Here is a 15,160-nt window from a genome sequence, read left to right as displayed (position 1 = left end):
TATAACTGTTACAGGTGACGCTGGTTGGTTAGTTATTTTTTTATAGTTTCAGGGCACCCGCCATTTATTACCTAGTCTCACTAGAGTACCCCTAAATTTAGGGGTGTCTACTTTCCAAAATGGGGTCATTTGGGGGGGGTTTGTGCCATCTTGGCATTTTATGGCCTTCAAAACTGTAACGCCCTTAGAAAGCCTGAAGGCGGTGCTTGGTTTTCGGGGCCCCGTACGCGGCTAGGCTCCCAAAAAGTCCCACATATGTGGTATCCCCATACTCAGGAGAAGCAGCAGAATTTATTTTGGGGTGTCATTTCACATATGCCCATCTTGGCATTTTATGGCCTTCAAAACTGTGATAGGTAGTGAGGAGTAAAATAAAAAAATGTATGCCCTTAGAAATCCTGAAGGCGGTGCTTGGATTTCGGGGTCCCGTACGCGGCTAGGCTCCCAAAAAGTCCCACACATGTGGTATCCCTGTACTCAGGAGAAGCAGCAGAATGTATTTTGGGGTGTCATTTCACATATGCCCATGGCATGCGTGAGCAATATATCATTTAGTGACAACTTTGTGAAAAAAAAAAAAAAAAAAAAAAAAGTTTGTAATTTTCCCGCAACTTGTGGCAAAATATAAAATATTCCATGGACTCAACATGCCTCTCAGCAAATAGCTTGGGGTGTCTACTTTCTAAAATGGGGTCATTTGTGGGGGTTTTGTGCCATCTTGGCATTTTATGGCCTTCAAAACTGTAATAGGTAGTGAGAAGTGAACTCAAAAATTTACGCCCTTAGAAAGCCTGAAGGCGGTGCTTGGTTTTCGGGGCCCCGTACGCGGCTAGGCTCCCAAAAAGTCCCACATATGTGGTATCCCCGTACTCAGGAGAAGCAGCAGAATTTATTTTGGGGTGTCATTTCACATATGCCCATGGCATGCATGAGCAATATATCATTTAGTGACAACTTTGTTAAAAAAAAAAAAAAAAAAAACGTTTGTAATTTTCCCGCAACTTGTGGCAAAATATAAAATATTCCATGAACTCAACATGCCTCTCAGCAAATAGCTTGGGGTGTCTACTTTCTAAAATGGGGTCATTTGTGGGGGTTTTGTGCCATCTTGGCATTTTATGGCATTCAAAACTGTAATAGGTAGTGAGAAGTGAACTCAAAAATTTACGCCCTTAGAAAGCCTGAAGGCGGTGCTTGGTTTTCGGGGCCCCGTACGCGGCTAGGCTCCCAAAAAGTCCCACATATGTGGTATCCCCATACTCAGGAGAAGCAGCAGAATTTATTTTGGGGTGTCATTTCACATACGCCCATAGCATGTGTGAGCAATATATCATTTAGTGACAACTTTGTGTAAAAAAAAAAAAAAATTTTTTTTTTTGTCATTATTCAATCGCTTGAGGCAAAAAAATAAAATATTCAATGGGCTCAACATGCCTCTTATCAATTTCCTTAGGGGGTCTACTTTCCAAAATGGGGTCATTTGGGGGGGTTTTGTACTGCCCTGCCATTTTAGCACCTCAAGAAATGAGATAGGCAGTCGTAAACTAAAAGCTGCGTAAATTCCAGAAAACGTACCTTAGTTTGTAGATGTGACAACTTTTGCGCAAACCAATAAATATACAATTATTGACTTTTTTTTTACCAAAGACATGTGGCTGAATACATTTTGGCCTAAATGTATGACTAAAATTGAGTTTATTGGATTTTTCTAATAACAAAAAGTAGAAAATATCATTTTTTTTCAAAATTTGCGGTCTTTTTACGTTTATATCGCAAAAAATAAAAATCGCAGAGGCAATCAAATACCATCAAAAGAAAGCTCTATTTGTGGGAAGAAAAGGACGCAAATTTTGTTTGGGTACAACATTGCATGACCGCGCAATTACCAGTTAAAGCAGCGCAGTGCCAAAGTGTAAAAAGACCTCTGGTCATTTACCAGCAAAATGGTCCGGTCTGAAAGTGGTTAAGGTTATTAGTTCTTACCTTTTTCAGCAGTTTGGCTGTATGTGTGCGCTAAGGACCCCCCCATGTGTGACATGACAAGGTCAGCTGATCTCTATGTCTCAAGTGCTCATCGTAATCTGAAGGTCTGGGGATCCCTCACCTCACCTGCTGGAGCTACACAGCTGAATGTTGTGATTTTATTACAGATCACGAGAAAGAAACTGTGCATAAGCCTGAGTTTACACTTGTGCGGTGCAGGGCATTCCCATGCAAATCACATGTGATGTCTGTGTGCTGTGATTTGAGCCCTTCATTTTGTATGGCTCAAATTGCATCACATGTGCACCAAAATGGTGCAGGATTTATTTATTTTTTTGCCGTACCTGAATCACATGAAGGTAAAAACCTTGAGCCTTTAGGTTCTAAATAAATATTTTATATTAAGAATATTTATTATGACTTTTTTCAGAAAGAACAGTTAAAACAGCAGAAGGAGTACGCCAAAATTATTCAGGAACACAACAGGAATAAACCGATGAAAGCTCGCGAAATGCCGATCATACAGGATGACAACAGCAAAGGAACAAGGCAAAAGGTAATGGGAATTCTGCTTGAAAGTTTTCTACTGAATGCCCTGTGTACCTGCTCTGGGATATGGCACACCGCCATTGTTTTGTAATATATATTTTAAATGCAACAAAAACAAATCCCCCTAGCAAAGATGTATCTGCACCACCATGTACTGATACATACACGTACAGTATATAGAAAAACAAAATCAGATATATATAATTGTCTAGCGGACACCCTCCACAAGTCACTTTGCATGCGTTAAAAAACACTAAAACCAACCCTGTATCCTCAAACCCATACCACCAGCTCCAAATAGATATGGTATAACCAACCAGTCTTATGCCCCATACACACGATCGGACTTTCCGCCAACAAAACTTTTTTTTTTTTTTTTTTTTGAAGGTTGTTGTCTTGGACTTCTGTACACACGATCAGACTTTCCGACAACGTTTTATTGGCGGAAAGTTTGAGAACCTGCTATCAAACATTTGTTGGCGGAAAGTCCGACAGCAAATGTTTGATAGAACATACACATGGTCAGACTTTCTGACAACAAGCTCACATCCAACATTTCCCATCGTAAAATCCAACCGTGTGTACTCGGCATTAGGACTCGCCAAGCGTCCCTGACTGATGTGACCCAGGTCACAAAAATAACATCTAGAAAAGGGAAGGCCTATTGCACAAGCATTCAATACAGTTCCCCATAAATGCTTAGTCTACAACAGCCTTTCTCAACCTTTTCAACACAGAGGAACCGATGAAATAGTTCTCTGTTCTCGGGGAACCCCTGATAAAAATTAGAAGTCTACAATTCATGATACATTAGTGTGATGATCAGTGAGAAGAATGGTCCTTACACTTGTGGTCATTGAGAAGAATTACCTCCTTACAGATAGATAAAAAAAATCAATGGTGTGAGTGGGAACTTATCTGAGAGGCAGAAATTAGAATGAGAATCACTGGTCTACAAGCTGAGGTGTGCGTGCATGGACCATTTTTTTTTTCATGGATAGAAAACTGGTTACAGGGGCATGCCTAAGGCCTCATGCACACGAGACGCAGTTAAACGCGCGTTCAGATGCAGTTAGACAGTTTTTTCAACTGCCCCTGAACTCATTCAATGTTATCCTATGTGTCCATGCACACAGTCTCGTTTTTTTCCGTTTTTATGCAGTTGCGTTTAATCTCGTTTTTCCAGAAGCAAAAAAATGCGTTCAGAAGCAAAAATTTCCATGTTTCAGACGCAAAACGCGGCTAAACGTGGCAACCGCGTTTAGCCGCGTTTGCGTTTATATGCGTTTTTAAAGGTGACCTTTTTTTTTACATTAAAAATCTCAAAAATGATTGCAAATGATGAAAAACCATTAGAAAAATATTTTAAACAATTGCAAGTGGACAATCCACAACTTGTGGCAAGTGACATGGCAGGTGGCAAGTGACGTGGCAAGTGGACAATCCACAACTTGTGGCAAGTGACATGGCAGGTGGCAAGTGATGTGGCAAGTGGACAATCCACAACTTGTGGCAAGTGATGTGGCAGGTGAAGTGGCAAGTGACGCGGAAAGTGGACAATCCACAACTTGTGGCAGGTGACGCGGCAAGTGACCTGGCAGGTGACGCGGCAAGTGACCTGGCAGGTGACGTGGCAAGTGGAAAATCAACAACTTGTGGCAGGTGACTGGCATGTGACGTGGCAAGTGGACAATCCACTTGTGGCAGGGGACGTGGCAAGTGACGTGGCAAGTGGACAATCCACTTGTGGCAGTGGATGTGGCAAGTGATGTGGCGAGTGGACAATCCACAACTTGTGTCAGGTGACGTGGCAAGTGGACAATCCACAACTTGTGGCAGGTGATGTGGCAAGTGATGTGGCAAGTGGACAATCCACTTGTGGCAGGGGACGTGGCAAGGGACGTGGCAGGTGGACAATCCACAACTTGTGGCAGGTGACGTGGAAAGTGATGTGGCGAGTGGACAATCCACAACTTGTGGCAGGTGATGTGGCTGGTGACGTGGCAAGTGGACAATCCACATCTTGTGGCAGGTGACGTGGCAGGTGACGTGGAAAGTGGTGTGGCAAGTGGACAATCCACAACTTGTGGCAGGTGATGTGGCTGGTGACGTGGCAAGTGGACAATCCACAACTTGTGGCAGGTGGCATGGTAGGTGACGTGGAAAGTGGACAATCCACATCTTGTGGCAAGTGACGTGGCAGGTGATGTGGCAAGTGACGTGGCAAGTAGACAATCCACAACTTGTGGCAGGTGATGTGGCAAGTGACGTGGCAGGTGATGTGGCAAGTCACGTGGCAAGTGGACAATCCACAACTTGTGGCAGGTGATGTGGCTGGTGACGTGGCAAGTGGACAATCCACAGCTTGTGGCAGGTGGCATGGCAGGTGACATGGAAAGTGGACAATCCACATCTTGTGGCAAGTGATGTGGCAAGTGACGTGGCAAGTGGACAATCCACAACTTGTGGCAGGTGATGTGGCAAGTGACGTGGCAGGTGATGTGGACAATCCCCCAACTTGTGGCAGGTGACGTGGCAAGTGACGTGGAAAGTGGACAATCCACATCTCGTGGCAAGTGACGTGGCAGGTGATGTGGCAAGTGACGTGGCAAGTGGACAATCCACAACTTGTGGCAAGTGACGTGGCAGCTGACGTGGCAAGTGATGTGGCAAGTGGACAATCCAAAACTTGTGGCAAGTGACGTGGCAGGTGACGTGGCAAGTGACGTGGCAAGTGGACAATCCACAGCTTGTGGCAAGTGACATGGCAGGTGGCAAGTGGACAATCCACAACTTGTGACAGGTGACGTGGCAAGTGATGTGGCAAGTCATGTGGCAAGTGGAAATCCACAACTTGTGCCAGGTGATGTGGCTGGTGACGTGGCAAGTGGACAATCCACAACTTGTGGCAGGTGGCATGGCAGGTGGCATGGAAAGTGGACAATCCACATCCTGTGGCAAGTGACGTGGCAGGTGATGTGGCAAGTGACCTGGCAAGTGGACAATCCACAACTTGTGGCAGGTGATGTGGCAAGTGACGTGACAGGTGATGTGGACAATCCCCAACTTGTGGCAGGTGACGTGGCAAGTGACGTGGCAAGTGGACAATCCACAACTTGTGGCAGGTGACGTGGCAAGTGGACAATCCACAACTTGTGGCAGGTGACGTGGCAAGTGACGTGGCAGGTGATGTGGCAAGTAGACAATCCACAACTTGTGGCAGGTGATGTGGCAAGTGAGGTGGCAGGTGATGTGGCAAGTGGACAATCCACATCTTGTGGCAAGTGACGTGGCAGCTGACGTGGCAAGTGACGTGGCAAGTGGACAATCCAAAACTTGTGGCAAGTGACGTGGCAGGTGACGTGGCAAGTGACATGGCAAGTGATGTGGCAAGTGGACAATCCACAACTTGTGACAGGTGACGTGGCAAGTGATGTGGCAGGTGATGTGGCAAGTCACATGGCAAGTGGAAATCCACAACTTGTGGCAGGTGATGTGGCTGGTGACGTGGCAAGTGGACAATCGACAACCTGTGGCATGGCAGGTGACATGGAAAGTGGACAATCCACATCTTGTGGCAAGTGACGTGGCAAGTGGACAATCCACAACCTGTGGCAGGTGATGTGGCAAGTGACGTGGCAGGTGATGTGGACAATCCCCACCTTGTGGCAGGTGACGTGGCAAGTGACGTGGCAAGTGGACAATCCACAACTTGTGGCAGGTGACGTGGCAAGTGACGTGGCAAGTGACGTGGAAAGTGGACAATCCACATCTCGTGGCAGGTGACGTGGCAAGTGATGTGGCAAGTGGACAATCCACAGCTTGTGGCAGGTGGCATGGCAGATGACATAGAAAGTGGACAATCCACATCTCGTGACAAGTGACGTGGCAGGTGATGTGGCAAGTGACGTGGCAAGTGGACAATCCACAACTTGTGGCAGGTGACGTGGCAGGTGATGTGGCAAGTGGACAATCCCCAACTTGTGGCAAGTGACGTGGCAAGTGACGTGGCAAGTGGACAATCCAAAACTTGTGGCAGGTGACGTGGCAAGTGACGTGGCAGGTGATGTGGCAAGTCACGTGGCAAGTGGACAATCCACAACTTGTGGCAGTTGGACAATCCACAGCTTGTGGCAGATGACGTGGCAAGTCACGTGGCAAGTGGACAATCCACAACTTGTGGCAGGTGCCGTGGCAAGTGACACGCTAAATACAAGTACACTGCAGCTCTCACAGCTGCTGCTACTCACTCTGGTCTCACAAAATTGCTGAAATAGTTAATAATACTGTTTTTTTGAGCTGGGGAGGGTCTATAATGTTAGCTTAACTAAACGCTTCTAGACGCAAACGCGGTAAAACGCAGCTAAATCGCGGCAAAAATCGCGGCAAAACGCGCGTTTCTAAACGCCGGTTTCAACATGTGTCCAGCAGCGTTTGCATCTGCGTCTCGTGTGCATGAAGCCTAAAGGGTGGTGATAAATAATGTATACTCAGACTGGTCTAGAGTGGTAAGTGGGGTACTCCAAGGCTCTGTCTTGGGACCAGTTCTGTTAAAATGATATAGAGCAGGGTTAGGCAACCTTAAATAGATGGAGATCTACTTAAACAACAACAATGCTGAAGCCAAAGATCACCAGACACAGTAGTTCACACCAGACTGTGACGCTAGAAAGGCACGTACTACAATATTAGGAGACTGATTCTGCACAGGGGGCGAGGGAGGAGCTGGCAGGGTGACTTTTAATATTAACAAGCAGGTGATTGGTTGCTTAGGACCTAGCATCCAATCACCTGAAAAGTTAACTTGGCCAGCTCTTCCCCCGCCCTCCATCCTGGGCTGTGCTGCCTCTTGCTCTCCACTGTTCACAGCCCTGGAGGGAAGGGAGAGAGAAGAACTGAAGGCATAACGGAGGACACTGTGGGACCGGCAGCCAGCAGCAGCGGCGTTGGCAGCGCAGACCCATTCCCAGTCTACCTAGTGTCACTTACCCACGGTCAACAGGTAGTCCGTGATTGATGGTTTGCTGACCCAGGACCTGAATAAAATAATGGGATTGGCAACTACATGGCAAATGAGGTTTAATGTGGAGAAATGTAAAGTGTTGCACTTCGGGGCTAAAAACACAAACTAATCACTAAGGGGAGAACCTCTGGGAGAATCAGGGATGGAGAAAGGTCTGGGGGTCCTAGTAGATAACAGACTGAGCAATAGCATGCAAAGTCATGCTGTTACAACTACCAAAGCTGGCAGAATATTAGCATACATAAAAAAGTGAACTTACTCCAGAGATAAAACTATAATCTTGCCACTTTATAAAACTCTGCTTCGGCCACATCTGGAGTATTCCATCCAGTTCTGGTCACCAGTCCTCAGAAGGGATGTGCTGGAGCTGGATAAAGCCCAGAGAAGGGCAACCACAATAATAAGAGGACTGGAGGACTTAAATTAAGAGGACCAACTACAAGTACTAAATCTATTCTCCCTGGAGAAGAAACGTTTGAGAGGAGATATGATAGCAATACACAAATACCTTAATAGTGATCCCAGCTTAGGGAGGACATTTTTCAGTCTCAGGGCTTGTAAGAGAACACGGGGCCACACAATGAGATTGGGGGAGAAGCGGTTTAAAATTAAGCTGTGCAGGGGGATTTTCACAGTTAGGCCGCGTACACACGCGGGGACTGTTCGCTCAACTTTGTCCGCTGAACAGTGTTTCGGCGGACAGTCCGCTCGTGTGTGGGCTTCAGCGGACAGTTTCAGCGGACAGTCTGACGAACAAAGTTTTTCGGAAATTCCGAAAAACTGTCCGCTGAAACTTGGTTTGAGCGGACAGTCCGCCCGTGTGTAGGCTTGTTCGTCAAACTAAGTCTCGCACATGCTCAGAAAGAATTTACACGCCGAAGGTTGCATTGCAGTGTACAGGACGTCGTTTTCTAGTCCCGTCGTACGTGCCGTTCACGTCATCGCGCACGGTTTCAGCGGACTGTTCGTTCGTCGTGTGTGGGCAAGTCCGTCCATGCTAATTTTGAGCGGACTGTCCGCTGAAACTGTTTGACGAACAAAGTTGCGCGAACAGTCCCCGCGTGTGTACGCGGCCTTAAGGTGATGAGGATGTGGAACTCTATTCCACAATTGGTGGCGTCAGCAGGAAGTACTGATATTTTAAAAAGACTTTTGGACATGCATCTCAGCGAACACAACATACAGGGATATGGCAAATGATTATCGACATTGACACACGTACACCAACACAGGTTGAACTGGATAGACCTTTGTCTTTATTCAACCTTACCTACTATGAACTATAAACCAAAAGCAAAGGACATATATTAGCAACATACATGTATGTAGAATAATAATTAACATGGATAGTGCAATAAAGTGATACAGTATGTTAAAGTTAATAAATCTAAATACCAATTAAAAACAATCCTGTCCTAATGGTACAAGGGTACCGAACCTGCAAGTCATGAGAGGAGTGGTGCAACCCTCTGCTCAGCTGATATATGAAAGACGATCATCTGGGCTGATGGAGGAACTCCACGCATATTGCTGCCACTGCCATTTCGTCAGGAGTGAGGGCCGTATATTTTGTGACACATTTTGGTGGTTAAAGTGGTTGTAAACTCTTACATAGACCTAGTGAAGTGACTGGCCTCAGGTGATACACAGAGATGAAAAAAATCCTCCTACGTAAGTTGTACCTCTTTATCTGTAGTCTTCTCTTCTCTACAGCCATTCAACGTGCTGCATTTATAAAGCTTGTCTGAGATGTCAGAACAAAATGGGGACGGAAAGCTGAAGTTAAACTCTGCAGAGCTTAGTGAGTAGAGGCCTGAGAGCTGATTGGAGGAAAGAGACACTACCCCTTCACACAGCACACAGGAACAGAGCTGAGGCTGTCACTCTGCTGGAGCTCCCTCCCCTGTCACCATTTTTTCCTGGTGTCAGGAAAACTTGTCCCAAGTGATTCATGTTGATAGCAGAGGAACGAAGCAGCAGACAGAAATTACATTTAGGGGGAGATTTACTAACACTGGTGCACACCAAAGCTTATAACTTTAGATTGTTCAATTTAGGGTTGACAATGAGGCTATGTTCACACTGATCCAACACAGAAGTTTCACAACTTCCGATCCAACTTTGCCTTACGAATTTAGGTCTGATTTCCATGCGGCTTCAATGAATGATCCAAATTTGAGATAATTGCGACTTGTTCTTTGACCAATCCAAACAATTCCTTGGCTTCTTGTATGGATGAAACCTCATGCCAAATTTATCAAACAAAAAAATGGTGTGGGGTCCCCCTCAATTCATACAAGGCCCTTTGAGTCCAGTATGGATCTTGAGTTAAAGCCTAAAGCCAAAAAAATTGGCGTGGGGTCCCCCCAAGACCATACCAAACCCTTAGGTCCGGTATGGATTTTGGGGGGGACATTCCCACGGCAAAAAAAATAAATTACGTGGCCCCCCTCAAAATCCATACCAGACCCTTATCTGAGCATGCAGCCTGGCAGGTCAGAAAGGGGGGGAGACAAGTGAGCCCCCCCCCCCCGAACTATACCAGACCACATGCCCTGAACATGGTGGGAAGGTGGGTGCTTTTGGCCCTCCCCCATAGCACCTTGTCCCCATGTTAATGGGGACAAGGGCCTCTTCCCCACAACCCTGGTTGGTGATTGTGGGGGTCTGCGGGCATAAAGACAAGTCCTTTATTAAAGCGGTAGTAAACCCGCAATGTTTTTTTTTTTTTTTTTAAACCTGCAAAGCAAAAGGCATAATGAGCTAGTATGCACCGCATACTAGCTCATTATGAAATACTTACCTTAGAACGAGGCCCCGACATCTGGCCCGATCCACGCCGAGGGAGCCGACATGCTCCCTCGGCGTCTCTTCCGGGTATCGCGGCTCCGGCGCTGTGAGTGGCCGGAGCCGCGATATCGTCACTCCCGCGCATGCGCGCGGGAGATTTCAGTCCGGCCGCACGAGCGCTGCCGGATTTTCACGGAGAGAACCCCCTTGTGCGCATGCGCCGCTGCAGTCAGCGGCGCATACCGAGGGGAATATCTCCTAAACCGTACAGGTTTAGGAGATATTTTTTTTACCTACAGGTAAGCCTTATTATAGGCTTTCCTGTAGGTAAAAGTTAAAAAAATGACCATACTACCACTTTAAAAATGAAGAATGTCCCCTGTTGTAGCTCCAACGTTAATCACAATGTCTTCTTTCTCCGGTTCCTCCACCAATGTCTTCTTTCTGCTGTTCTGTCACCAATGTCTTCTTCCTCCATCACTGCCGACCTGCTGAAAATAAAAACAATGCTCCTCTTCCAACATTGGCTCCTTTGCCTTTTGTGTCAGCTCTGGTGTCTGTCAGTTCTTCAGCTATAAGGCATGGCCATCAGGTGACGTCACCCTGAGACCCTGCCCCCTTGTGATGGGGTGTACAAAGTATGGGGTTCAGATGATATCCAGGTAGTGTGGTACCTTTAGGTGTTCAATAAAACAAATATATGGGTAAATCAGGATGGTCAATATTACATAGTGCTACAGGCAGGTGCCTGGAGGAATAAAATGAATGGCTGAATGCCTTGGTAAGGAATAGTGCCGAGTAAGTGTTAAAGCCTACTCTGGGAAATCTGAAAATTCCTCCTGGCAATGGGACTGCATCTGCACAGCATTAGTTAACTGCTTGTTTAGGTCTAGAGAGGAGAGAAAAGTATGCTAAACCTCCCCAGGCCAGCAGACAGCGTTCCCCCCCCCATACTCCAGTGGTGGATTCTCACTTGGTGTCATCATAGCAAGGCTATGCACTGGTCTTGATGACATCAAGAGCTTAGGCCACTGGAGTGTGGTAGAGAAAATGCAGTGGGAACTGGTCTAGCAGCGGGGAGGAGCAGAGGATCAGGTAAGGAAATCTTCTTCTTATTTATGCCCCCTAGACCTAAATGAGTGGTTGAGCCTTGCAGTGAAGGTGCAGCTCCACTTCAAGGAGGAATTGTCTATTTTTTTGGAGTTGGACTTTAAAGTGGCAGGCGGCACAGTGTTGTAGTGGTTAGCACGTTCGTCTAGCAGCAAAAAGGGGCGCTGGTTTGAATCATAACGACGACACCACCTGCCTGGAGTTTGCATGTTCTCCCTGTGCCTGCGTGGGTTTCCTCTGGGTTCTCCGGTTTCCTTCCAAAGACATATTGGCAGGTTAATTAGATCCTGTCTAAATTGGCCCTAGTATGAATGTGAGTTAGGGACCTTGCGTTGTAAGCTCCTTGAGGATTGGGACTGACGTGAATGTAAAATGTATATGTAAAGCTCTACAAAAATTGATGGCATTATATAAGTAACTGAAATAAATAAAGTGGTTGTAAACCCTTACATATAAAGTGACTGTACATCCCTCCAAAGTGCTGAATTTTTAGGCTTGTCTCAGAGATCAGAAAAAAGGGGGCAGAGAGCTGAAGTTACACTCTGTAGAGCTCAGTGAGGAAAGCTTTGACAGCTGATTGGAGGAAAGAGACACCCCCCCCCCCCCCTTCACACAAGACACAGGGATAGAGCTGAGGCTGTCAACCAACTGTAGCCCCCCCCATCACCATTTTTCTCTTGGTGTCAGGAAAACTTGTCAGAAGAGATTCATGCTGATACAGCAGTAAGCAGCAGCAGACAGAAATTACACTTAGTGTTCTTAATTGAGACAACTACACACCATAGAGCAGTGATGGGGAACCTTGGCACCCCAGATGTTTTGGAACTACATTTCCCACGATACTCATGCACTCTGCAGCTTAGCTGAGCATCATGGGAAATGTAGTTCTTGTGTGAAGGGGGGGGGTGTCTCTTTCCTCCAGTGCCAAGGTTCGCCATCACTGCCATAGAGGGTTATGCTTTGTGCATATTTTATGTCTGCGATTTGCAACCACTTTAAATAAGTGAAAACAACTTTTTTTTACTATTTTATTTTTTTTTTATCTGATGCTGCATAGTCATTTCATAGGAAGGGGCTGAAGGGAAACTGCAAACTGCTTGCAAGATCATTCTGAAAGGTGATAGGAGACTGGTGAAGATTTTGAAAGTTATGTATGTGTTACAGTTGAATTTTGTTAATATTATTCATTAAATTGTTCATTTTTGTCAAATAAAAGGGCTGCTGCAGTGGATTTGAATCTGTTTTGTCCAGTCTGGGTGTTATTTTTTTGGTGAAACATATAGAGACAGGGATGGCGCACCGACCTTGTGCATTAGCAAAGATAAAATGCATTTAAATAATAAAAGTAAGAATCATACTCGCAAACAAATGTTTAAAAAGACTTAACATTGCTCCAAAAATTCAGAACTCTATCATCCGCAACCTGAACTGGGTGTTGAGAGGAACCAGATGGTATCACCAGCGGCTTACGGGTTACGAGGGAGTACCCACTTCGTCAGAGCCTCAGTGATAACGCTCTGACGAAGTGGGTACTCCCTCGTTATCACTGAGGCTCTGACGAAGTGGGTACTCCCTCGTAACGCGCAAGCCGCTCAGTGATAACGCTCTGACGAAGTGGGTACTCCCTCGTAATCACTGAGGCTCTGACGAAGTGGGTACTCCCTCGTAACGCGTAAGCCGCTGGTGATACCATCTGGTTCCTCTCAACACCCAGTTCAGGTTGCAGATGATAGAGTTCTGAATTTTTGGAGCAATGTTAAGCCTTTTTAAAGATTTTTTGTGAGTATGACTCTTACTTTTATTATTTAAATGCATTTTATCTTTGCTAATGCACAAGGTCGGTGCGCCATCCCTGTCTTTCTATATGCTTCAGCTCTAAGGACACCCGTTGTTCTGAGGAGGGCAGCAAGATCTATGATTTTCCACACATTATCCAAAGGGTTGACTACACCACTTACCTATGGACTAAGCACCTGAGCGCAGGAGATTGCTTTGTGTTATTTTTTTTTGGTTACAAGGGGAGTGAAGCATTGACAAAACAGTTATGACTTCAAGAAACGTAAGAGAAGTTGACATTGTTGATTTGGTGTTCTGTAATTCCTATATGTTGTCTCTATTGTCTGTTTCCAGAGCCTAGAATACGCTAGGAGAATTCCACGGCCACAGCAATCGCCCAAAGCATCCAGCGAGAAGCAGTCTGATGGCGGTATGAGACGAGCAATGAGTTATGATACCCTCCTCCCGCACAACAAACTTCTGGAAGATCTGAAGGCCCGCCATGAACAAGAGAAGGTGGCAGTGGCCGCTATTGGTGCACTCCACATTATATGACCATGTGTTATGCATGTAACAGGGCTTTCACACCGCATTTGTTAGACGTATTAATTGAAGCTTATAGAGTTAGTGTAGTACACAACTGTGTTCTCCAACATCTAGGGAGTTTAAATAGCTTTCATATTCCTTAATGTACAACATGACCTGTAGGACCCATACTGGAGATAAATCAAGGTTGAAGGTCACATGGAATCAAGGCTACTTTTAGGGGGATAAAGGCAATATTGCCATGCCAGGTCCAGGCCCTATTGGATCACCAGAGGAGAGAGCTTTACCACTAGCAATGATGTGGCTAATTCATGGTGAGCCTGTCCCCCCATGGCCATTTTTGGTATACTGTCTGCCCGTCTCTGGTTCCACCCATTGTCCTGTAAATGTTCCAAAACAAAGTCTGATGCCCCATCACCAACTCGCAATAACATGAGCGTCCACCTTGGTTGGATATCATGCAATATATTTTGACCTGTGATGTTGGATAACATGCGATTTATTTTGTCCAGTGGGAGGTGGCCCTCTTAGGTAGGCTACAGGGACCCATGATTTCCAATGGTGGCCCTGTATGCAGTACACAAGCAGAATTCTATAGAAACTGCTGTAACCCTGCAAAGGAGGGTGTATCAGTCCACTCCAACCAATCAGATGTCATTCTACACCTTATTTTTGATGTTTTTTTGGTTTATGTTTTTTAAGTTATTTCATATTTTACCTCAGCTCATTGTGTTTGACCAGTTGTTGAACTTTCAGGTACTTGTATTGTATTGTATTGTATTGTATTGTCATTATATTTAAGAATATTTGCTAATTTTGTAATAAAAAAAGAAATATAAGCAATGAGTCCATTCTATATTCTGAAATGTTCCGGGCATTGTTATACCTTTTATCAGTAATTTAATTGTTTAGGAGCTTTAATGTGAATTCTCTTTAAGGGCACATTCACACTCGCAGCACTCGGACGTTGGAAGTAAAGCGGCGTTTTATCTTTGTGTTAGCGGAGCTTTTTCGGCCGCTAGTGGTGCACTTTTAACCCCCACTATTGGCCGAAAAAGGGTTAAAAGCGTGGGCAAGGTGGCGATGCCCATTGATTTCAATGGGCAGGGGCGCTTCAGGTGTGGTGTATACACCGCTCCTAAAGCAACTTAAAGAACCTGCTTACAGGACTTTTTTTGACGTCCTGCCAGCGCACCGCTCCAATGTGAAAGCCGTTAGGAGTGAAAGGAGAGGCACTTTACAGGAGCTTTGCAGGCGCTGTTTAGAGCGCTATAGCGCCTGTAAAGCGCCTCAGTGTGAAAAGGGTCTAAGGAATGGGTGATCCATACCTCCCAACTTTTTGAGATGGAAATGAGAGACACCTATCAGCAAAAGTATGCAAGA

General features: G+C 45.7%; 1 protein-coding gene across 1 annotated transcript in view; it reads left to right on the top strand.

Moving 5' to 3' along the window:
- Positions 1–14,616, top strand: part of JHY (junctional cadherin complex regulator) — a 90,676-nt gene extending 76,060 nt beyond the window's left edge. The window contains exons 7-8 of the mRNA XM_077457757.1: positions 2,414–2,539; positions 13,586–14,616. Of these exons, the coding sequence (XP_077313883.1) occupies positions 2,414–2,539; positions 13,586–13,786 (327 nt within the window). The 3' untranslated portion in view covers positions 13,787–14,616. The remainder of the gene's footprint in view (positions 1–2,413; positions 2,540–13,585) is intronic.
- Positions 14,617–15,160: the final 544 nt, after the last annotated feature.

This window comes from Lithobates pipiens, unplaced genomic scaffold (assembly GCF_037356315.1).
Source record: "Lithobates pipiens isolate NorthernLeopardFrog02 unplaced genomic scaffold, aLitPip1_a1.2 Scaffold_27, whole genome shotgun sequence".
NCBI lineage: Eukaryota > Metazoa > Chordata > Amphibia > Anura > Ranidae > Lithobates > Lithobates pipiens.
Note: the sequence above shows the minus strand (reverse complement) of the source record. Positions and strands in the feature narration are given on the sequence as shown.